This window comes from Podarcis filfolensis, assembly GCF_964270895.1.
Source record: "Podarcis filfolensis genome assembly, chromosome: 4".
Taxonomy (NCBI): domain Eukaryota; kingdom Metazoa; phylum Chordata; class Lepidosauria; order Squamata; family Lacertidae; genus Podarcis; species Podarcis filfolensis.
The window spans coordinates 92,149,412-92,174,640 of NC_139607.1; the positions used below are offsets into that span (position 1 = coordinate 92,149,412).

Genomic DNA, 25,229 nt, shown 5'->3' on the forward strand with positions numbered 1-25,229 from the left:
CCCTAAATGATGCACTAGTTACCAGCAAAATTCATCACTATGATAGGCTGTTCTACTCTAACAGCCACCGAGGGTCAAGAGAAAGAGAGATTTGATCACTCCTCCAGTTCCTGGTCCAGCAAATAGGGTCTGTGTTGGCAATGTCTCTCCTTGGTCTATCTGCAATCCTGCCTTTTAGCATCATAGCAACTTGCCAAGTTAGACTGTTGGTCCATTGACACTGTCTGCATTGGACAGGCAGTGGCTCTCCAGGGTTTCAGAAGAGTTGTTCCCAGCTCTACCTGAAGATGCTAGAGATTTAACCCTAGACCTTCTTGTGCAAGGCAGATGCTCAGGCACTGAGATATGGCCTTTTCATTTTTTAAAAAAATAATATTTATTACTTTTAGAGTTTACAAAAAAGAAAAAGAAAGAAATACAAAAAAGAGAGAAAATAAAAGCACAAAAACAATACAGTACAGTATATACAAACCCAACCTAAACCCATTAAGCTAAACACATAAATGAAGTAAATCAAAAACAATTTAAAAACATCCCTCCTTTTCCATATTCTATCCTTCATTCCCTTGTTTCCTCAACTTCCTCACACCTCCCTTTTTGTATCCCACTTCTAGTATTAGTTTCAGCAAATCCTTTCCATCTTTCTCTATTTTCTGTCATCTTATAAATAACATATTCTTTAACCTTATTTCCCATTAAGGGTAAATTACTTATATGTACTTAACTCCTTATATCATTTCTGCTAAATCCATAAAATGTCATTCCATCATTTTTCTAACAGTCATTACTTTAACAATATTTCTAAATAAGCACTTTAAATTATCCAGTAATCTTCCACTATCTCCTCTCCCTGGCTTCGGATTCTGCCAGTCCTTTCCGTCAGTTCCATATAGTCGATCAACCTGGAGATCTTATGTCCGAGGCTCTTAAATCTTTTCCAAGTCCCTTCTGCAGATCTTCTTCATATTCTTTGATACTCAGGAGCAAATCTCAAGAAAACTCCAACCTAGCAATGCTTTTATTCCTTCTAAACAGTTCAGCCAAATTTCCATAGTTAAAAGTAAAGTCCATAAAGAATTTCAGGACGTATTTCAGAATTCCTCCAATTCTAGATGCCCCCAAAACTTCAGGCACCTCCAAACCCAAGCCCATGTCCCAAAAGTCAATCAATCCCTGGATAGAGGGATCTTTCCAACTTTCCTTCTTCAATCCAAGCCGGGATCCAAACCTCAAAAATTGACTTTTGCTAGGCTCAATCATGAATGACCTCGATTTGTAATCCTCAACTTGCTTCTGAGAAGTTAAGGGTCCCGCTTGTACAACTTTAAGTTTCTCAACAACAGTTTTCTCCTTTTCCTCCACCATTTGTCCTGTCAAGGTATGTTCCTGTGCCAACTCCTGAATTGTTTCTGTATTGGTACTCACTTTTTGATTCAAATTAGTCACTTTCTGTTCCAAGTTGTCAATTTTAAATATCATGTCCTCTGTCTTTTTATGGAGCTGTTCCAGCGTATAATTTATCTTGTGTAATACAGTCACAATAGCTTCTCCTATCAACATTTTGAAAAGCCCAAGGTCAGTCTCTGGTTCTCAGAATCTTTATCTTGCAGCTGGAGTTCTCCCTGTTACACTCCTGCAACAGTTTCACATGCTCCCTCTAGAGGGAAACAATTTCCACTTGTAACAATTGTTTCAAACACGACTCAAGCAAACAACAATAGCTTCAATTTTCAATTACTTTTTCCTCCTTTTTTGAACGCAAAAGAGGACAATGGAAACAGAATCTTTCTTATTTAGCTAGCTGTCAAATCCGTTCTGTCAATGAACATTCCCCAAACGTCATCTGGCAACCCTTTTCCAGGTTCAGAGCAGTGGCAAATTAATTTTCACTCTCTCCTGCAGGCACACTTAATCCAAGACTTCCCCCCTCTTCTCCTGCTTCCAAGGGGGGTTATGTAGTTTTGTCTGATGGGAATTTAATCCTTTATCGAAAACTTTCAAAGACTTTGGCTTGTGGTGTCTTTGCTTCAGTCTATTTACAAAAGCGGAAGGCGGACTTCCTGTTTAGAACCTTCCCGCTTTGGTGCCAAATTAAAGTATTTAATTTAAAGATCCAATTTTCCGTTTTACTCACGGGTAGTTGTTTAAAATCCAATTGTCCACAGGAAAAAGTCAGCGCTCTCCGGCAGCAGCAATGCGGCTTCACTCCGTGAAAGAAGCGGTCGATTCAAAGCACCGCGCCACTCACCCCACGTCGCTCCGGATCCCCAAAATAGGGTTTCCCCGTGAGTAGGGGAGGCGCAAAGGGTGCCAGCCGAATCCCAGAGATATGGCCTTTCCAAATCAGGGCAGGGAGGAAGACAGAGAGGCATCTTCTCTGATCCTGTCGACTCCTGCCTGCCTACTTTCCCATGAGACTGGAAAGAAAATCTGGGTTTCCCGCAGCAGAATCTCACATTCTGAGAACCCGAAACAATTCATTGCAGGAGAGAACTCAGGTTGACATTCAGCTCCCCTTTCTCCCCAAAGAGCAAAGAACCAAGTTTTATTGATATCTTTAGTTACTTATTTTTATTTTTATTTGCTTTAAGAGAGCCAGTGTGGTGTGGTGGTTAAGAGCAGTGTATTCATAATCTGGTGAACTGGGTTCACTTCCCCGCTCCTCCACATGCAGCTGCTGGGTGACCTTGGGCCAGTCACACTTCTTTGAAGTCTCTCAGACTCACTCACCTCACAGAGTGTTTGTTGTGGGGGAGGAAGGGAAAAGGAGATTGTTGGCCGCTTTGAGACTCCTTAAGGGGAGTGAAAGGCTGGATATCAAGTCCAAATTCCTCCTCCTCCTCTTCTTCTTCTTCTTCTTCGTCTTCTTCTTCAGATCAAGTCTGCCATCTAGTGGGTATGAATGAGCATGGCATACACCCCAGCACACTCTCAGATGAGCCATGCAGGGCTTGTTATCTCTGTTTTCTTACTGAATTGGACTGCAGCTCCATGATTCGTTTTCCAAATTTGTGATATATATATATATATATATATATATATATATATATATATATGCGCACATAAGGAGGTTAGATTGGCCTCAACCAGGACCAGGGCCTCTTCAGCTCTGGCCCCGGCCTGGTGGAACGCCCTACCGCAGGAGATCAGGGCCCTGCGGGATTTGACATCTTTCCTCAGGGCCTGCAAGATGGAGCTGTTCCGCCTGGCCTTTGGGTTGAACTCAGTCTAACCCCCCCCCTCATTTATTTTATTTTATTTTATTTTATTGAACCCCTTATATGGGATTTTGTATATAAATTTTCCCTCGGCTCTTTTTGCTGGCCCATCTAGGACCAGCATGGATAGTTGGCCCCGGTGAATATTTGACGTTTTCTTTTTTTATATATAATAAATTTTTATTGGTTTTACAACATATATTAACAAACAAAAACTGACAATTCACAACATAACAAATTAACTGTGATGGGATGGTAAGCTGCTTGTGCGTAAAATCCTGATCCCTCAGAGCTTGGCTAAGTTCCCAAACCTCTGTCTGTGATGGAGCTCCTTAAGCATGGCTCCATCAATCGCTCGTTGAATCGGACAGTGGGCGTTTACGGAATTTCTTCCAGCATAAAAGCTCCTTGACGGAAACGCGTCTTCTGGACTCTCGGCGTGACAGTTTCCGCCGAGGAGTGGGTGTGCCTACGGGAGGTCCTGAAACCTCTCCACTGTTCCCGCTTGAAGTATCTCTGAGCTCTCCCTCCGACTCACTTTCCCTTGTAACTCCACTTCTCCCCCTGCTGGTCCCCTCCTCCGCTGAGTGGTCTCTCTCACCCTCCATGAGCCCTTTCACCTCCTTCGTCTCAGATGACAGTTCCCTGACATCCACCTCCCCTCTAGGGCCCCCTTCACCCCCTTCCCTCCCCTCCTCTGCGGGAGGCGAGGGAGCAAAACCCCTGAAGGAACCTCCCTCATCTTCCGAAGTTTCGAACACTTCCCTCCACCTTTTGCTGTTCCCGGTTTCCAAGTACTCCTCCTCCTCGGAGTCTGTACCCTCTTCCAACTCCGATTCCCTGAATCCCTCCTGTTCCTCCTCATCGTCGGTGGTGCCAAAGTACTCCCTCCGGAACCTCGCTACTGGTTGAGGTTTCCTGGGGAACCTTTGGTGGAACGTTTCGATCAAGACCTCGTCATGGACCTCCTCTGCCTTCACCCAGGTGTTTTCCGACTCCGGTTCCCCTTCCCACGCGACCAAATACTCCACCTGATTACCCTTCCACCTGGAGTCGATGATTTCTGCCACATAGTTGCGGCTTTCCCTTTCTTCTATGGCTGGCCCCCGTGCGGATACCCCTTCACCTTCCCCCCTGTATGGTGACAGTAACGACCTGTGGAATACTGGGTGCAGTTTCATGTGGTTCGGTAACCGGAGTCTGAAAGCCACTGGGTTGACCTGTTGGATGACCTCAAATGGTCCCAATCTTTTGGGTCTCAATTTCTTGCAACTACCCTTGAACGGCAACCCTTGGGTTGATAGCCAGACCCGACTCCCCACCCTAATTGTTTCACCTTCCCTTCTGCTCTTGTCTGCCTGCCTCTTATATTCTTCTTTGGCCCTTTCTAAGTTGTGTTGGAGTTGACGATGGATCGCTTCCATTTCTTCTACAAAAAGTTCAGCGGCCGGAACACTCCATCTCTCTCCTCCTTCCCCTGGAAACGCCCTGGGGTGGCACCCATAATTAGCCATAAAGGGGCTCATCCCGGTGGACACATTCTCTGCATTATTGTAAGCAAATTCCGCTAGTGCCAACTTTTCGACCCAATCGTTTTCTCTGTCATTGACATAACACCTCAGGTATTGTTGAAGGATACCGTTTGCCCTCTCCGCCTGCCCATTGGTCTCAGGGTGCCTGGCAGTCGAAAAGTTGACCTCTACGTGCAACAAGCTCATAAGCTTCCTCCAGAATCTGGACGTGAACTGTTTCCCTCTGTCGGAAACCAGCCTCAAGGGGGCGCCATGCAGCCTAAAAATATGTTCTACAAACAATTTTGCTGTCTCTTCCGCCGTGACTGCATGTGAGCAAGCTACAAAGTGACCCATCTTAGTTAACTGGTCTACTACGACTAGTATGGCGGTTTTCCCCTGGGATTTGGGCAGATCAGTCATAAAATCTATCGACACCGCCTCCCACGGTCGTTCTGGTGTGGGTAACGGTTCTAAATACCCCGCTGGCGCCCGCCTTTCTCCTTTGGCTCTCTGGCATTGGTCACACCTTCTCACATACTCCCGTACATCCTCCCTCACCTTGGGCCACCAAAACTCCCTGGTCACCAACCACATGGTCTTGTGTTGCCCAAAATGCCCCGCTGTGGGATTGTCGTGCAGCTGTTTGAGTACTCTCCCCCTCAATTCCCCTTCAGGTATATATAGCGCCCCTTTGTAATACAATGCCCCGTTTCTTTCTTCAAAACCTCCGGGGTCTTCTCCCTCTCCCCTTAAACCTCTGAGCTTATCCTGGGCGTACTCATCATTTACCGTTCCCTCTACCAGTTCTCTTTGCCCCACCCAGGCCGCACCCCACACCCAGTGGTCCTCTGGGATAATATGTCTCTCTTCTGGCGCTCCCTCCCCCTCCAAATATTCAGGTTTGCGAGAGAGAGCGTCCGCTCTGATGTTTTCTGGACCTGGCACATAGCAGATTTCAAAATGGAATTTGGAGAACTCCTGGGCCCATCTCACTTGTCGTTGGTTGAGCACTCGTGCCGTTCTCCAATACTCCAAATTCTTGTGGTCCGTACATACTTGTACCTTATGCTGTGCACCAATTAGTAAGTGTCTCCATCTCCGGAACGCTTCGTGAATGGCGAGTAGTTCTCGGTCATATACCGTGTAGTTCCTCTCGGATTTGTTCAGCTTACGCGAAAAGAAGGCACACGGTCTCCATTCCGACTTATTGCTCCCTGGCTGAAGCAACACCGCCCCCACCGCGCGGTCTGAGGCATCAGTTTCCACTCTCATGGGTTTTTGTAAATCCACATGCAGGAGCTGTTCTTCCGAAGCGAATGCCTTTTTCAATTCCTCAAAAGCGTGCTCCGCCTCCGCCGTCCAAACGAATTTCTTCTTGCTGCTCAGACAGTCCGTGATGGGAGCCGTTAAGTGGGCAAAGTTCTTGATGAATTTACGGTAAAAGTTCCCAAACCCTAAGAACCTTTGCACATCTTTTTTCGTTTTTGGTGTCTTCCATTCCAGCACCGCCTGTACCTTGCTTGGATCCATGGCTAATCCCTTGTCTGATAGGCGGTACCCCAGGAATTCCACCTCCTTGGCGTGGAACTGACACTTCTCCAATTTCACCCACAACTGGTTTGCTTGCAGCTGGCTCAGCACTTCCCTGACATCCTTTACATGCTGCTCCTCATTCTCTGAATATATCAGCACGTCATCGAGAAAGGCCACGCAATTCTTGTAGAGCAAAGGTCCCAGTACATGGTTCATGAACGATTGAAAACAGGCGGAGCCTGCTTGTAATCCAAAGGGCATAACGAGATATTCGAAAGCCCCTAGGGGGGTGAACATCGTTGTCTTCCATTCATCCCCCTTCTTTATTCGTATCAGGTTGTACGCTCCTCTCAGGTCCAGTTTCGTGAATATCTTTCCCTTCCTCACCCTGGTCAAAATGTCATCAATTCTGGGCATGGGGAAAGTCACTGGTTCTGACACGGCATTCAGCCGCCGGTAGTCCACGATCAATCTCGGTTTATCCGTGTTTTTTTTGTCCACCTGTAATTTTATAAGCAAGGAGTTTGCAGCTGAACACCAGATACAGACACTCCCTTTAAGCAACCCCCTGCAGGTCACCACGATCGATGGGAGGGAGCTGTTGGGGGGAGAAGTTAGCCTACAGACCGTCCCAATGGTTATGAGGGTGGCAAGGCACACTGAAAGGATAGCATTCAATGTTGCCACCCTGGGAGGGGCGCCAGTCATTTTGGGAATGAGCTGGCTAGCGTTGCATGACCCGCTAGTGGGCTGGCATCAGAGAGTGGTCTCCTTTGGGTCAGCACATTGCCTGGAACACTGCAAAGAGGGAAAGGTGCCAGAAGGGGCAAAAGCCTCTCTAGCAGGGATGGAAGTGGCGGACAAAGGGAAGGTCAACGCTGATTTGGTCAGCTGGTCCATAGACTCCGCCCTGGGCGCCCGGGAAAGTTCGTCTTTCACCGCCGAAGAAAGCCCCTCTTCAAAGAGCATTTGAATGGGTTCCGCCGATAGGTCCCACCCCAATTTATGTATCAACATTGTAAACTCAGTCCAGTACTCACGAACCGATCGGCTCCCCTGTTTGCAAGCCATCAATTGTCTGCGCACCAGTCCCTGTTCAATCTCGCTGGAAAACATCAAATCCATGGCGCGAAAAAACTTCCTCGCGTCCTTCAGCATGTCACTATTCCCTGCCATCAGGGGCCGGACCCAGTCTCTCGCCCCTCCTTCGAGATGGCCAATCACAAACGCCACTCGCGATGCCTCATCGGGAAAGTCGTTAAACTGCAGTTCAAGAGCATACTGCATCTCTGTCCTAAAGGCTTGGTAGTTCCTGGGGTCCCCCCCAAACTTCTGCACCATTCCTGGCATCTTTCTTGCTAGTGTAGCGCCTTTTGCCTTTTCTGCATCCTGCGCCCTCCTTTCTTCTAGCCTCGCCGTTTGCATTGCTAGCTGGAGTTCCAAAACTCTGCACCTTTCTTCCAGAGTTGGACCTTCTCCAGCTCCTGCTGCTCCTCCGGCTCCAGCTGGGTTGCTCATGATGCCTCTCTGCACAAGCTGCTTTCAGGGACTGTCCGATTGCTGTGATGGGATGGTAAGCTGCTTGTGCGTAAAATCCTGATCCCTCAGAGCTTGGCTAAGTTCCCAAACCTCTGTCTGTGATGGAGCTCCTTAAGCATGGCTCCATCAATCGCTCGTTGAATCGGACAGTGGGCGTTTACGGAATTTCTTCCAGCATAAAAGCTCCTTGACGGAAACGCGTCTTCTGGACTCTCGGCGTGACAGTTTCCGCCGAGGAGTGGGTGTGCCTACGGGAGGTCCTGAAACCTCTCCACTGTTCCCGCTTGAAGTATCTCTGAGCTCTCCCTCCGACTCACTTTCCCTTGTAACTCCACTTCTCCCCCTGCTGGTCCCCTCCTCCGCTGAGTGGTCTCTCTCACCCTCCATGAGCCCTTTCACCTCCTTCGTCTCAGATGACAGTTCCCTGACATTAACAAACAAACATATAAACACGTATAATTTCATAACCTTTTTTCCTTAAACCTTATTTCAACGACTTCCCCATACCTCCCTTTTCTGCATCCCTGTTTTAAACTTTTTCAGCAACCCCTAATTTCAATTACTTATGGTTCAATTTCTTTAATCCTTTTTCTCTTACCCAATCGTTTATCGTTGCAATTCTGTTTTACATTACCCATGACATTTTAGCACTCATTAATTTTACAACAGTTCTTAAGGTAAACTTTAAATTTCTTCCAATCTTCTTCCACCGTCTCTTTCCCTTGGTCACGGATTCTGCCAGTCATCTCGGCCAGTCCCATATAGTCAATCACCTTCGTCTGCCACTCTTCCAGCGTGGGTAGTTCTTGTGTCTTCCAGTACTTTGCTAAAAGAACTCTTGCTGCTGTTGTAGCATACATAAAAAACGTCCTATCTTTCCTTGACACCAATTGGCCTACCATGCCCAGGAGGAAGGCCTCTGGTTTCTTGTGAAAAGTACACTTAAGTACCTTCTTAATTTCATTATAGATCATTTCCCAGAAGGCCTTGATCTTTGGGCACGTCCACCAAAGGTGGTAGAAAGTACCTTCAGTTTCCTTACATTTCCAGCATTTATTATTGGGCGTATGATAGATTTTTGCAAGCTTGACTGGGGTCATGTACCACCTGTAAATCATTTTCATAATGTTCTCTCTTAAGGCATTGCATGCCGTAAACTTTATACCGGTAGTCCATAACTGTTCCCAGTCAGCAAACATAATGTCATGACCAATGTCTTGTGCCAATATTTGACTTTTTCTCCCCTTACGACTTTGATCTACAGGCTACCACTAAAACGAGGCTGCATGTTAAGCTGCATTTTAAACTGTAGTCTAATTTATATTTCAATCAACTGTTTGGGTTTGGGGGTTTTTAGTTTTGGGGGTTTTTTAAAAATGTTTTTACTGCATTTATATTCAGTGTTAGCCGCCCTGAGCCCTGTCTTGGCCGGGGAGGGTGGGGTATAAATAAAAATTTGTTTCTTTCTTATTTATTTATTTATTTATTATTATTATTATTATTATTATTATTATTATTATTATAAAAGCTTTGTAAGCCTCTGGATACGTTTTGCGCATTTAGCCCCTGCGATATTACCATAATTGCCCTTTCCAGTGTGGTGTAGTGGTTAAGAGCGATAGACTCGCAATCTGGGGAACTGGGTTCAGGTCTCTGCTCCTCCACATGCAGCTGCTGGGTGACCTTGGGCTGGTCACACTTCTCTGAAGTCTCTCAGCCCCACTCACCTCACAGAGTGTTTGTTGTGAGGGAGGAAGGGAAAGGAGAATGTTAGCCGCTTTGAGACTCCTTCAAGTAGTGATAAAGCGGGATGTCAAATCCAAACTCTTCTTCTTCTTTCCTTTTTACACTGATAGCGTGGAATTTGGAAATTATGCTTCTCTAAGGAATGTGCACAGTTAAATGAACACACATTTCCAGAGATCCCAAAGCTGGTTCCCAATTTCTGCTCACAATCTACCCCCCGAAACAAAACTCAGGTCAATGCTATCCTGATAGGAGCTGGTTTCCTCATCAACATCCATGTCAAACATTTCAAGAGAGAGAGTTTGATAGACATGAGACCACCATGAAAAAAAGCCTTGGAGCTGATCTTATGATCAGGGATGGAGGCAAAGGGTTGTCTGGTCCAACCCCTTGCAATTTTTAAGGGAGGCCTGGAGGACCTTTGCCCTCCAGATGTTGTCAGACTGCAAATCCCATCCGCTCCAGCCAGCATCAGGGTGTCCAGCAATGTCTGCAGGGCCGAAGGTTCCTACGTCATCAATATCTCGTGGACAAAGATAACAGACAGGAGTTGGAACTTGACTGGCACCCAGTAAGCCTAGGCCACAGCAGCAGTCTTGATGTGCAGAGTCATCGTTGCCTGCAGTCATCTCTGGTCCGGTGCCAAGGAATTTTAGTTTATTTTGTAGCCGCATTCTCTGCAAGAGACAAATAAGCTGCTTGGCATAATCTTGGCATGCAAAAAACCCCAAAACAACCCCAACAACACCCAGTGCTTTGTGTTTCATCACTCAAATGGAAGAGAAGCAATCATCCAATTAGGGTTTGTGTATTTCCTCCAGCGAATTTGGAATGGAGCAGCGTTTGAGTTAATCAAGCTCAAATAACAACAATAAATGCATTCTTCCATATCCATCCCAAGTAAAAAAAATAACGGGGGGGGGGGATGTTGTTCAAGCCTTTTCCAAGGCAGTTATCAGTAAGCAATTTACTGAAGCAAGGCCACTGGTGGTTAGATTTCAGCAAAAAAACAACAACACAAAAAACACACAAAAAACCAACAACAAGTTAGGTTTGCTTGCCAAAATACTTAAGACGTGGAAAGGTAGGAAAGACCCAGCCAACAGAGATGCAGTGAGTTGTAGTCAACTAAGTTTTACTCAGAACAAACCCACTGAAATCAATGAACACGAATAAATTGAGTCAATTGATTTCAATGTGTCTACTCTGAGTAAGACGTAGCCGAATACCACCCATTGCTGCGACCCTCCAGTCATCAGAGACGCATTGTTCTTATTTCTTTCCTATGTGCATCACTTCTTGTGAAGCACCTTAAAGCAATTTCACAACACAGTAAAAAGCCATGTTGCCTCTATAAAATGCCATTTCAGATAAATACAGATACTGGCTAGGATATAAAAAAAAATGTCCACATAGAGGGATTGTTGAAAGAAGAAAGTCTTCAACCAGAGCTGGAAAGAAAAGGAAGAAATCTGAAAAGCACCTGTCTTTCAGCTTTCAGGAGTTTGCAGGGAGAAAGCCAGTTCTCATTGAAAATGCTATCTTTTCATGAATAAATATGTGATGGGGACGTATTCAAACATGCTGCCACTACCCCATCTGCAATATGAAGTGGTTAGTCCAGTAAAAACATATCTGGTTATTTCAATGGTGGGGGTGCTAGAGGTCACCGCACCAGAGCTAAATTGCTTGGCTGAGTAAGTGTGTGACCTTTGAAAGTCAGGAGGCCAGAAGTGGGTGATCTATAGCCCTAAACATAATTCCACGTGTCCCTTGCCCTAATTTCAAAAGGCTTCTGCAAGAGATCAGATTACACCTCCAGCAACAGTGATTAATTTCTTCCCTGGCTGCCTGGTGGACTCGGAGGAAGGAGGGTAGAGGGGGAAGGAGAGAGAAATGTCCACTGGGCTGCTTCGATCTGCAGAACTGCCAACACAATACCAGTTCCACACATCCCTTCTAGTCCTTCAAGTCATTTAGATATGTAAGAAACAAATCATTTAGTGTGGCAGCACCTACACTTTGGAACTCCCTGTCACTTGACATCCGACAGGTACCTTTTTGGTGCTATGTTGAAGTTATATGTGTAGAAGTTACCTCCTGTTGTTGTTGTTATTTAGTCATTTAGTCATGTCCGACTCTTCGTGACTCCATGGACCAGAGCACGCCAGGCACTCCTGTCTTCCACTGCCTCCTGCAGTTTGGTCAAACTCATGCTGGTAGCTTCGAGAACACTGTCCAACCATCTTGTCCTCTGTTGTCCCCTTCTCCTTGTGCCCTCAATCTTTCCCAACATCAGGGTCTTTTCCAGGGAGTCTTCCCTTCTCATGAGGTGGCCAAAATATTGGAGCCTCAGCTTCAGGATCTGTCCTTCCAAGTGAGCACTCAGGGCTGATTTCCTTCAGAATGGAGAGGTTTGATCTTCTTGCAGTCCATGGGACTTTGCTGGCAAGGTGATGTCTCTGCTTTTTAAGATGCTGTCTAGGTTTGTCATTGCTTTTCTCCCAAGAAGCAGGCGTCTTTTAATTTTGTGGCAGCTGTACCTCCTATTAGCTCTTTTTTATTTTTAGTCATCTTTCGAATGCTTTTAAATACCTGTTTTTAGCTGCTTTCTGTTGAAAATTTCAAGGTTTTTGTTTTATATTTTTGTCAGCTGCTTAAATGAAGGTTGTTGTTTCTCCAATCAAGCAGCATACAAATTCTGCTAATCAATTAGTTGTGGGAGAAAGTAAAGTTGTCCTTCGGGGCATAGGAAGCAACTTTTTTAACTGGTCAGAGAAATTGCTCATCTAGCTTTGTTCAACTATCAGGGGGAGTTTTGGGGAATCGCATTTATCTTCTGCTTGCAGGTTTACTGTAGGAATCTGATTGGCTGGTGTGAGATGCTGGACTAGATGGGTCCTTTTGATCTGATCTGGAATGGCTGTTCTTGGTTTATCCTTGCCTTTTCTGACTAGCAGTGGCTCTTCAGGGGCCAGTTTCTTGGGGAAGATGAGATCCACACAGCCCCATATAATAATCTAGCAAGCAGGTATTGACTTTCCATGCCCTTATTATGGGCTGCACCTTCAAAGCAAAAACCTGCAGAGCACTGGGACACAGTGGCGTAGCGTGGGTTGTCAGCACCCGGGGCAAGGCAAGTAATTTGCGCCCCCTAACCCATGGATTTGCGCCCCCTAACCCTAACCCCCAGATGTTGCGCCCGGTGCGGCCGGCCCCCCCTGCACCCCCCACGCTACGCCACTGCTGGGACATGAACACACCTGTGCTTCACTAAACTGCATACAGGCTTTCATTCCACTCATTAATAGCTTCCCCGCAAACTCCACCAGGTGGCAGCACAGGATTTGTATTAGTTTGGGTATTACAGCAGGTAATAAATTGGTTGAATGGAAATCTGAGCAGTAGCAGGATTTTCTGTTCAGCGATGGAAGCTGTTCACATTGAGGATACTTGTACACATTGTCCGATTTGTTCCGGGGAAGTTATAAATACATTCCCAAACATTCTACTTTTGAGAAACTCATAGGAGTTAGATAACTGAAGTTAAGAAAAACCCAAAATCTTAATACTATGTGACACTATACTGTACACAAATAATATTGGTGGGATCAGGTTCAAAATTGTTAGCTAATTAGGCTGAGACTCCACAATATTTTCCTCTATTTCCCATACACCCTTAAAAGCAAAAATCAATTCATTATCCAATCTTCCCAACATGCTCTTTTGCATCTCGCTGGAGATGCTGCCAAAGTTTGTGATTCCTCAGGTCTGCTATTAATATTATTATATTTATTTATATCCCACCTGTTTCGCAGACTGGGACTCAGTGGGGCTTATGCTAATTAAAACAATGCAAAAATATGTTCAAAAGTTCATTCCAAAAAAGACCAGAGGCGTTTCTCTTAGGAATAATGGAGTCAGATGTTCCCAAGAATTATAAGAATTTATTTCTCTGTGCAACAACTGCAGCTTGAATTTTATATGCTCAAAAGTGGAGGGAAGGAGAAGCCCAAATGAGGGAAGAATGCAGAGTTGGCAAGTCTAACCAACAGAACAAGAGAGCAAGATAAAACAGTATTTAAAGAGGAATGTAGAGCGTATGAAGTTTGTAGAGCATATGAAGAATTATTGTAAACAGGTTAAAATGTTAGCAGCTTTAGAATAAATTCAGCAGTATGAAATATGTAGAAATGTGGAAAGAGAAGATATGGGGTGATTAGAATATGCAGTGCTGAAAGATAAATAGAAAGAAGCTATGGAGAGGCAGAAGGGAAGTCAAATGTTTTAATTTTTGACTGCTGAAAATTGTAATGATTTTTAAAAAAATTAAAACTAAAGCAACACAGGTAAAATACAAAAAAGCTAAAAATGTATAAAATATAATTGCTAAAAGGTAATAGAATTAAAACAATATAAAAAATAGTAAAAACAGCACAGCACTAATAAATCCCTTTCTTTAAAAAACAAACAAACAAACAAACGGGCAGCTCCCAAAAGCCTCAGGGAATAAAACGGTCTTCACCTGCCAACAGAGGACAACAGGGAAGGAGCCAGTCTAGCTTCTCTAGGGAGGGAGTTCCAAAGCTCAGGAGCAGTCACCAAGAAGGCCCTTCTGCAATATGGTGGGACTGAGAGAAGGGCCTCCCCACAAAGATTTCAAAGCCCTTGGCAGGTTGGCAATGGGAGACGGGGTCAAGGTCAGGATACCAGCAACTTGCAATGTTCACCTCAAATACAAGGTGAGAATTATGTTCCTCTGAGCCAGGGTTCCTGCGCCCACCATCATGCTTTCAGCAGCTCAAACCTACATCTGTCAGTGATTCTCCAACCCCTCAGTGCTGATCAGTTTGGTAGGGTTTCGTTATCGCACGTTCAGCCTCGCTTGTGGTCCAGCATCAGGCATGTCCATTTCCCTCCATCTTGTCTCGCTTCTGTTTACTTATTTCTCACTTTTGCATCCCGCCTTTGCACCAAGAATCTCAGCACAGCGTACACAATTCACTGCCTTTCCATTTTATAGTCGCAACAACCCTGCAAAGTAGGCTAGTCTGAGAGGCGGTGGAGCAGCTTAAGGTCACCCAGGGACCTTCGTGGCTAAGTGGCACTTTGAAACCCTGATCTTCTGGGTCCTGGTCCAGCACCTTAACCCCACTGCTCCACGCTGGCTCTCCCATGTACTCTTCTCGCATAATAATAATAATAATAATAATAATAATAATAATAATAATAATTTATTATTTATACCCCGCCCATCTGGCTGGGTTTCCCCAGCCACTCTGTGCGGCTTCCAACAAAACACTAAAATACAATAACCTATTAAACATTAAAAGCTTCCCTAAACAGGGCCACCTTCAAATGTCTTCTAAAAGTCTGGTAGTTGTTTTTCTCTTTGACATCTGGTGGGAGGGCATTCCACAGGGCGGGTGCCACTACCGAGAAGGCCCTCTACCTGGTTCCCTGTAACTTGGCATTTCGTAGCGAGGGAACCGCCAGAAGGCCCTCGGCGCTGGACCACAGTGTCTGGGCAGAACGATGGAGGTGGAGACGCTCCTTCAGGTATACTGGACCGAGGCCGTTTGGGGCTTTAAAGGTCAGCACCAACACTTTGAATTGTGCTCAGAAACGTACTGGGACCCAGTGTAGGTCTTTCAAGACCGGTGTTATACGGTCTCGGCGGCCACTCCCGGTCACCAGTCTAGCTGCCGCATTCTGGATTAGTTGTAGTCTCCTGACTCTGCTTGAAATCTCTGCTGCAAAAGTCAGTGTCGTGCACTGTGTTCTCAGACATGTAAAGGCTCCCCACTCCTACACGTAGCTCCTGGCCTGCCCTCGCTCTATTGTTAGACCATCTTAATTCCACCCCTGACCTTTGCGGATATCAACCCATGCTGCTCAGTTCTTTGTCTGCAACAACTCTCTGCTGTTTTTGAGGGTGCTTAGATACGCGCACACACTGCTGCAAAGGTTTTTAGCCTTCCTCCTCCTACACGGTTCCTCTTGCTTTGTCTCCCATGCTCTCTCTCACACCCTTCAGACATGCCTAACCAAAAGAAAAACACCCCAAACAAACAAACAAACAAGCAAACCGCTTTCCTCACCAAAATGAAATTTGCTGCCCTTTCCGCTGCATAATTCTGTGGACATTTCAGGCCTTGCTCCAGCTGGCCTTGATTTTAGCCAGCCTGGGCAATTTCGACAACAACAAAGAACTGGCACCATACTGTTCCTGGCTCTCAAGAGGTGCAAAAAGACCTTTTATTTCTTAAATGTATATAAAACCTCACTAGAGAGGGCTCAAAGCGGCTTTCTATTCTAAGAGGGGGGGAGGGAGGGATGAGAAAATCTGTTGCTTTCACATGTTTTCAGTCCATAATCCCATTTCTTCTTGATTGAACTATGGAACGCACTCATGATTTTTTGCTTCTCCTCTCCCCCTTGCAGGTGAATGGGATCGATCTTCGTGGTGCTACCCATGAGCAGGCTGCTGCAGCGCTCAAAGGCGCAGGCCAGACTGTGACCATTATAGCACAATACCAGCCAGAAGGTAGGCTTGCCAAATGTCAAGAGACACTAGAAATAACTCTTTAACGATGGAAAACACCATCCTTCAAAGTGGGATCTGTTGTGCAGGAACGTTTTGAGTTGTATCCAATCAAGCTCAACTCAAGAGTGGAGCCATGGACACAAACAGTTAGACAAGCCTATTATTTCCAGTGTGTCTACTCTTGATTAGGACTAACATTGGTGCAGCCTTTTGTTGAATAGCAAATACAAATTAATTTGAGCTTCAAAAAGTTCCTCCCCAAAATGACAGCTCTCACTTGTTTTCATTCTGCTACGTGTTTGGCTTTCATCAGAAGTTTTCAGGACACAATTATGAGCCACATGGAGTGGTTCTATGTCTCTCTGACCCCTATATTCCATCGGGTTGGAAATGGTTTTTCCCTTTTGTGTTCCTTTGGTAGCTTATCACCCTCTGTGCTTTATTGCTTAGGGTTGTGGGTACCAATTGTTACAAGGTATTGGCTGGGAACAGGAATAAATGAAGTGCTAGATAACTGTAGCAAACAGATCCTTTCCATCTTCATGCTAAAAAGAGAAATTAGAAGTGGCCAACGTTGGAAGGATATTCTGAAGATCAGTGCATATACACATCCTCTGCCTATTTCGTCATTTGGTTAGATGTGTGGCTACATGAACTGGGCAGTACAGAGCCACAGCTGTTCCCATGTTTGTACTGCGATGATGGGCCAATAGCTTCGATCACAGATATACTTTAGAACTGCTAGGTTGGCAGGAGCTGGGACAGAGCAACAGGAGCTCACCTGTTGCACAGATTCGAACTGCTGACCTTCTGATCAGCAAGCCCAACAAGCTCAGTGGTGTAGACCACAGTGCCACCCACATCCTGATAAACGACAGCTCTCTCGGCCTGAAAAGCAAGATGAGCACCACACCCACTAGTTGCCTTTGACTGGACTTAACCATCCAGGGGTCTTTTACCTTTACCACACAGAGAAAATTAGAATGGGTGCTTGCATTTGCCAGCACTTAGAAAGAAATGAAGATTATTGTGTAATGACTGTCTTGTCTCCCATTCATACAAGTGAGAAGCTGGGCCTTCATTTCATCTGGAAGGCTAAATCCAGACTCGCTCCACATCTGCAGATTGGTAGCAGAAGGGAGAGCCCTAGTCTTGCAAGTTGCGGGGCGCATTTTTGATGCTTCTGACATGTTAAATTGATGTTGATGAAATGACAACAGAACAGTCTTCCCCACATTTCTGATACCTACAGTGCTTCCCCCTCTCCCCCCCCCCCAAAGTAGCCTTGCATGGACATTTCCTCTCCAAACTAACCTTGAACGAAAAGGGGTCTCCCAAATATATTGCAGCACTTGCAGGTGGGGAATTTTCATTTTCACACCACTGCCTGTGGCTGTAAGGGAGCACCTCCTGTTGCCTGACATTTCCCCTTGAATTCTCCATTAACAACAGCAAGTGGGCACCAATAGGACCTCCATCACCACTGTGGAGACCACGGTGCCACTGTTGTCATCAAGGACAGTGCCCCTTCAAGTTTTGAAAACCACACCACCCCAGTTTTGAAGTGCAAGTTCTGTAGTGAACCAGCACAAATTCTAAAGTGCCCAAGATTTACCAACCCACAAAGAACCATGCATGCTCAAGATGTGGTTCTTTATTGGAAGGAGGCAAGACCAGATCACTGACTCAAACATCAAAGGCAATCTCATTGGTGGGAAAGCCATTCTGTTTCATTATTTGTACTGGGAGTGACTGCATCATGCATTCACATCCCATGTGGAACCTCTGGCTGTCCGGACTACATCTCCCATCAACCCTGACAACTGGCCATTCTGCACTACATGGATTGAGAGGTAATGAGATATTTGTCTGGAATGCAGGGAATCTTGCTCCCAAGGAACCTGGTAGACTAAAATCGCAAACTATATTTTGATTCTCTTGTGTCTGAGATTGCCATAATTGTCTGTCTCAAACAATTGATTTAACTTCCTTCTACTTAATGTTTAGGGACGTGGGTGGCGCTGTGGGTAAAACCTCAGTGCCTAGGGCTTGCCGATCGCATGGTCGGCGGTTCGAATCCCCACAGCAGGGTGACCTCCCGTCTTTCGGTCCCAGCTCCTGCCCACCTAGCAGTTCGAAAGCACCCCTAAGTGCAAGTAGATAAACAGGTACCGCTTTATAGCGGGAAGGTAAATGGTGTTTCCGTGTGCTGCGCTGGTGCCGGCTCACCAGAGCAGCTTCGTCACGCTGGCCACATGACCCGGAAGTGTCTCCGGACAGCGCTGGCCCCCGGCCTCTTAAGTGAGATGGGCGCACAACCCTAGAGTCGGACACGACTGGCCCATACGGGCAGGGGTACCTTTACCTTTACTTAATGTTTGGGTCAGTACAAACATTGCATTAGACAGAGATTGTGTTATGGACAGGGCTACTTATTTTTTGTGCATTGGAGTAGGACACCCACACACATACTGCAGCATAATGCCCCAAACGACTTGCTGCTCACATTTCAGAACATGTTAATTTGCATAGTGTGCCACATTCCTTAACTCTAGGCTAATGTCTGCCAGTTTAGATTATTAACTGTTTTAATTTTTCATAGCTAGCATTTAATGTTTTATAAGTTGTTATATTGTACAAGTTGATGCATTTGTCAATGTGCTAATTGTCTTTTTAAATTTGGTCATATCGGCCTCTTTCTATTTATAGTTTTTATGTCAGATATGATTTGTTGCATACGTGCAAATGGTTGGCACACAAGTTTTAATGGCTTCTGACAAAACAAGAATAACTTTTAATGCGCTAAATAGATAAAGATTTAATGCTTTATTCCAGTGGAGTCTAACAAGCATATATCAAGAAAATTGCACAGATAAAAAGCTCAATAGACATGTCGATACTGAAAAACTACAATGCAGTAGTTTGCTTATGCTCTGTTTCTAGTGCATCATACAAGGACTAGCAAGGATCAGCCCATGCAATTCTGGAGGGGGAAAGTCAGGTCATTGTCTGGAACTGGCAAGCAAAGAAGAGGACAGTGATAGGCAGATACAGCATCCACTAAAAGGCCATGAGACAGTATTAAGGAAGAGGAGTTCTTTCAGGACCCTGGACAGGTCCCTGGAAAGAGACAATTTGCTCAGACCTGCGGCGGGTGGTAACTGAGCCCTTACTTAGTTCCTGGCCTCATCTACCTCTTCCAGGCCCTGCCTCCTTGGTGGAGAATGAAAGTCCCTGAAAGGAAATCTCTCTGGCAAGAGGCTGGCACTCTGTTATTTGTTGTCTTGTATGCTACCTGCAGTGGCAGGCAAGTTAAGTATGTGAGGCCCTTGGGTGAAAGGGTGTTGGTCCCTGCAGATCCAAGTGATCACCAGCAGATTGGGTCATGGTAAAGAGTTCGTGAAACATCATGGCTAAGAGACCCTGCTATGAATTGGGAAGTCTCTGTTTTGCCTCTTCTATGGCTTCTCTAGATGACTTTAGGCAAGCCCTCCATCTCAGCCTCAGTGGCTACAGTGTGGGGATCATAACCCTGAACTGTAATTACAGGATTGCTCCAAGGACTGAAAGTTAATGTATGTGACTCATTCTTTATATTCTAAAGCACCATATAAATGCTTCTTTTTCAACATTTAAAAAAATGCATGTCAATTTGGGTGTGGGGTAGGCTTAAAAAGAAAGATACACAGTGCTAAAACTATCACCTTATAAAAAATCACTGTGCCATGTATGCTAGGACTTAAAAGGATGTGAAACGAATCTACAAAATTCTTTTTCAACAGTTATGAATCCACGCTACATGGAATGAACGATTTTTTTTACACACTGCTTTGAATCCTAACATGCAATTATCCAATATCTGTTGTTAAACTGTGCGCATATGACAGTGTGATGCATATAGCTATTTGCACATTTGTGCATGGATAGGCGAAGAAAATATATTTTCAATGCATGGGTTAGGCCAGCAAAGATAATACTGAACCTATAGAAAAATTGGGTGTCCAGGCTGGTCAGGCATGAAGGAAGAGCAACTGAGATATTATATATATTATATATATATATATATATATATATATATATATATATATATATATTCATTCAAGAGAGATAAGGCTGATATTGGGGAGAGGGAGGTAGAACTGCGTCCTCTCCATACTGCAAATAAACCTGCTGCTGCCCCATAGGAAGCTAGAATATCTCCTAGGCAAGGTAATGGGTGGGAGCAGAAGGTGTATTTCCCATATGACATTGCTGTAGGTGGGCAGGAACAGGAGATGCAGGGAATCTCTGCTTCCTCTTCATGCATGGCAAGACAATGTCCAAAGTCGTACTCAATCAGTGGTCCGTACACTTGCATTGTGCTGCAATGCAGCATCTCTGCAGTGGTCCCAACAAAGCAACACTTCCCAGGGTGGGGAAGCGCATTCAATCAAGTTTCAACAACTATAAATCTTCCAAGTCAGCTAATTAGCACCCTGTTTCAACAGCGTCTGTGAATGAAAGGAGTTCATTAATTTCCAAATCCAATATCCAGGGAGAGCAATTGACAGAGGCGGTGGTTAGACTTAGAAATTTCGCATTTGGCATTATCATTCATTTAGTCACCTGGGGGATTTGGTGGGGGGGGCGGTTCTCCCATGCACAGTTCCTACTTTGCTTTCCCTTTGTCGTGGCTGCAGCATTGAGATAGCAGCTGTGTCTCTTGAATAAACATCAGAGGATTTGCATGGGAGGGTCGTCTTGAAGGCAGCGCTATAGCTACAAAGAAAACTGACTTTGGGGGTATTAGGGATGGCAAAGAATGATGCAGTTTTAAAGAACTGGGAAGTAGCTAACTCAAACCTTTAGTTTCCATTTTGTATGTCTCTTTTAAACTCATTCACAGGCCTTGCAGATAGGTGTCCTTCATCCACCCAAAATCATTTGCTGTCTTCACTTGAGACTTCTGCTCAGTATTCTTTCGGTGTGTGAATCCTGTGCTTGGGGTGAAATTGCATCACTCTGCTTCAGCTTTGTCATTCTGCTCCCTGTCTGCATTGCATTTGGGCTAGGATAGGTGAAGCATCTAAATCTGAATCGATGGAATGTTCATTAACACTCCCTGCTAGGCACAAAGCAAAGAATGCTTGCAGTCACGTTTGATGAGGGGGCAGAAAGCTGTCGGTGTGCCTGGGATTGAAACTCGACGCAGGTCTGAGAAACAAGGGCAGTTTTCTGAGGAATGTGGGGAGGCCCTAAGAGGCAAAAGAATTAGAGGTGTAGGCAGTTCAGAAGCAAACAACAACAGCAACAACAACAACTCAACAACATAATTTGGGTGTATCAGTGTCTAAGCATTTCTTAAAATTTCTTGCTGCATGAATGAGGAACTGCATGAATGAGGAACTGTCAGCCACAGAAAAACTCAATGCATTGGGGGAGAGGTGGAATATATCAGATCTCCAATAACAATGGGGGCAATATTCAGATAGATGCTGCCTCCACTCTTGGAAGCAATATTCATTTAAATACCAGTTTCTGGACGTCACAAGTGAGGAAAGTGCTGTTCTCCTCAGATCCTGGCTGTGGGATTTCCATAAGCATTTGATTGGCCACTGTGAGTACAGAATGCTGGGTGAGATATTCTCAGGTTCTTATGAACAGGTTCAATTAAAAAGTGACATTTAGAAATATATACAGGCTGAGCAAAAAATATACGACAGAATTCCACAGAGGCTTCTGCTTGGGTCTGTTCAGAGTTCTGGGCATGTAGTATATGGTCCAAACCAGGAACTTCAAGTCTTCTTCTGTGTTGGCATAAGGGGTGAATTGCATGTTGCCGCAACTGAAAAACTAAAAGAGCCTATATGAAATGCACTTGCGTAAATCTTGGGGGGCATCCCCCAATCTGGAATATTGTGTGTGGTTCTGGTCACCCAATCTCAAAAGGGGGCATGGTCTTTCTGGGAAAGGTCCAGAAAAAGACATCCAAAATGTTGACAAGGAGCATCTTCCCTATGGGGAAAGTCTATATTATGTGTAGCCAATTTGGTGCCTTCTAGATGCTTTAGGCTACTGGCTGAGCTTCCTGGGGCTGATGGCAATTGCAGTACATAACCTCGGGATTGCATTGGCTACCCCTGGTTTAAAGTATTCAGAACTTCTAAAGTTTAGGAGGAAAAGGCAAGGGGCGGGTATATGATAAAACTCACAAGTCATGTTCCAGAAACTGGAACATAGCTACCTTAAAAACTGAAGCTCTTCTGCAATACTCTTTTGCAATACACTTTTGCAACTAGAAAATGTGCATAAAGATGTGATTTTAAGGGGAAGTGTGCATGCAAATGCACATACTGGTGGAAACAAGATGAGGAATGCCTTGTATTTCAAGAAATTGGTTTAAAAAAATGTGTGTTGGGGGGGGAATCACAGAATTGTAGAGTTGGAGGGGACCCTAGGGTCATCTAGTCCAACCCCCTGCAGTGCAGGAATCTCAACCAAAGTATCCATGACACATGGCCATACAACATCTGCTGAAAAACTCCCAAGGAAGGAGAGTCCACCACCTCCCAAGGGAGACCGTTCCACTGTCCTACTGTCAGCTCTTACTGTCAGAAAGTTCTTCTTGATGTCGCGTCGGAATTTCCTTTCTTGTAACCATTGGTTTGGGTCCCACCCTCCGGTGCCAGAGAAAACAAGCTTGCTCCATCTTCCATGTGATGGCCCTTTACATATTTGAAGATGGCTATCATATCTCCTCTGAGTCTCTTAAATGTGCACTAAAACACTGACAAATTTCTGTGAGGGCTTTTAAAATTGGACAGCCAATCAAAATCTATATGGAGCCGTGGAAACCTGAATTTAAGATTGGGAAAGTGTGAAACTGAGAGAAATCAAAACTGACAGATTCATCCAACCTTACCCAAAGGGTAGCTATTATTTTGTAAAGCTTCTGGTACTGTATAAATCGATGGCACTATATAAATGTTTAATAAAAAATAATGAATAATAATTCAACCCAGCATGTCCTGGAACTAATTGCTGCACAGGATATTCCAAGTTGAGCTATTGCCACATACAGATGGAACTGTATTACTTTTTGAGGCGTTCCGAAATTGCTTCCTGGTTTACAGACTCACTGCGACCGAAACCCCTTGCAGCAGCACAGCACATAAAACTGCAGTTACTGGGAAATCTGGTTCCTTGCAGGGGAAAAACGTTTGTGAAAATACGTTGCAGCAACATTAGCTGTAGAAGGTTTGGAATAAGTTATGGAACTTGAAATATGTTCCTTGGATAGAATGGTTAACTTATTTCACCCATGGGAATAATCCACTCTGTGCTGTCTTTTTCCAGCTTGATGATGATGGTGATGATTAATTTATTTATACTCCGCCCATCTGGCTGGGTTTCCCCAACCACTCTGGGCGGCTCCCAACAGAATATTAAAAACATGATAAAACATCAAACATTAAAAAGTTCCCTAAACAGGGCTGCCTTCAGATGTCTTGTGAAAGACAGATAGTAGTTTATTTCCTTGATATCTGGTGGGAGGGCGTTCCACAGGGCGGGCGCCACCAATGAGAAGGCCCTCTGCCTGATTCCCTGTAACCTCACTTTTTGCAGTGAGGGAATTGCCAGAAGGCCCTCGGAGCTGGACCTCGATGTCCAGGATGAAAGATGGGGGTAGAGACAGAGTCTCAGGGTCCCGGAAGAGGCCAGACTGATACCCAATGATAGAACAAAGGCCACACCCCAAAGAGCAAAGTCACAGACAGGCAGATCAGCACCCTGGAGAGCTCACAGCAGACAATGCTTGCCAGGACTCACTTAGGGAGAGTTGTTGCTTCAGCATTTAAGACTTATGAAGGCTGTCTGCCTTGAACCTCCTATTAGGCCCACCTCTCTGAGGAAATGTCTGCTCTTTTAAAGGGGCATGGTCCTATTCTGCATCCGTTGGCTCTTCTAGCATGGATGCAGTGAGGGTTAATTGGAGGAGTGCCCTCTGAGCTAGAGGAGTCCATCCAAGTCACATCCTTTAGACCAGGCATGGCCAAACTTGGCCCTCCAGATGTTTTGGGACTACAGTTCCCATCATCCCTGACCACAGGTCCTGTTAGCTAGGGATGATGGGAGTTGTAGTCCCAAAACATCTGGAGGGCCAAGTTTGGCCATGCCTGCTTTAGACTCAGTGGCTAGGAGTGGTGGTTGGCTCAATGGATGATGCCTCCTCTTTCTCCAGCTCTGCCTCTGAGCTGGAATGAGCACCGTGCCCTGGGAACATGATGCATTCCTCTGAGCATCCTAATTGTAAACCAACAGATCACAGCTGTCAACCACAGCAGCTTCCTTGATGATTGCTGAACAACTTGAGCATCTACGATTGTATACAATTCTTTTTTGTCTTTAGATAGAAAATGGAAATCGAGAGAGGTGGACGTATGTCATCATGAATAGGCAGTGATTATTTTAAATAAGCAAGTGGGTTTAGCTTTAACACTTGGGCCTCTTGTTTCTATCTCCGGTGTTTCTTCAACAGCTTTTTTTAAAAAAAAAAAATGGTTTAATAAACAGACTGATGCTAAAGGTGGATTATTGATATCCTCCAGGAAGTGTACATAAATTGGATTTGCTTTCTTGGTTTGCTTTCTTCCCTCCCTGCACATCATTGCCTTTTCTAGCTGAGCTACATTTAGCCTGCAGACATTGTGAGCTTTCTGTCTTATATGGAGCCCTAGTCTGGAAAATGCTCTGGTTATAGTTCCTCCTGAGTGATACTCAGGTCTCATTCATGCTTCCATTTGGTCTGTGACTTCTTGGCGTGAGTCTTAGCAGTTTTCCTTTTTTACTGCCACTTCCCCCTGCGAAACCTGTGGTTAACTGCTGAATTGGAGCAAACAGCAATCAGGTTTTCTGTGGATTGACATTTGTTCCAATTCAGTGGTAAACGGCTCAGGACCGCAATACCTCAAGGACAGCCTCTTTCCATATGAACCTACCCAGACCCTGAGATCATCTTCTGAGGCCCTCCTTCGTGGGCCGCCTCCTCAAGAGGTCCGGAGGCTGGCAACATGAGATCGCGGCCTTCTCTGCAGTGGCTCCCCATCTGCGGAATGCTCTCCCCAGGGAAGTTTGACTGACGCCTTCATTATA

At 45.1% G+C, this 25,229-nt stretch overlaps 1 protein-coding gene across 36 annotated transcripts in view; it reads left to right on the forward strand.

Annotated features, from left to right (window-relative positions):
* DLG2 (discs large MAGUK scaffold protein 2) overlaps positions 1–25,229 on the forward strand; it is an 877,737-nt gene that overhangs the window by 709,674 nt on the left and 142,834 nt on the right. For all 36 annotated transcript variants that reach the window (XM_083609628.1, XM_083609598.1, XM_083609629.1 and 33 more), the window contains one exon: positions 15,995–16,097. In XM_083609628.1, coding sequence (XP_083465754.1) covers positions 15,995–16,097 — 103 coding nt within the window. The remainder of the gene's footprint in view (positions 1–15,994; positions 16,098–25,229) is intronic.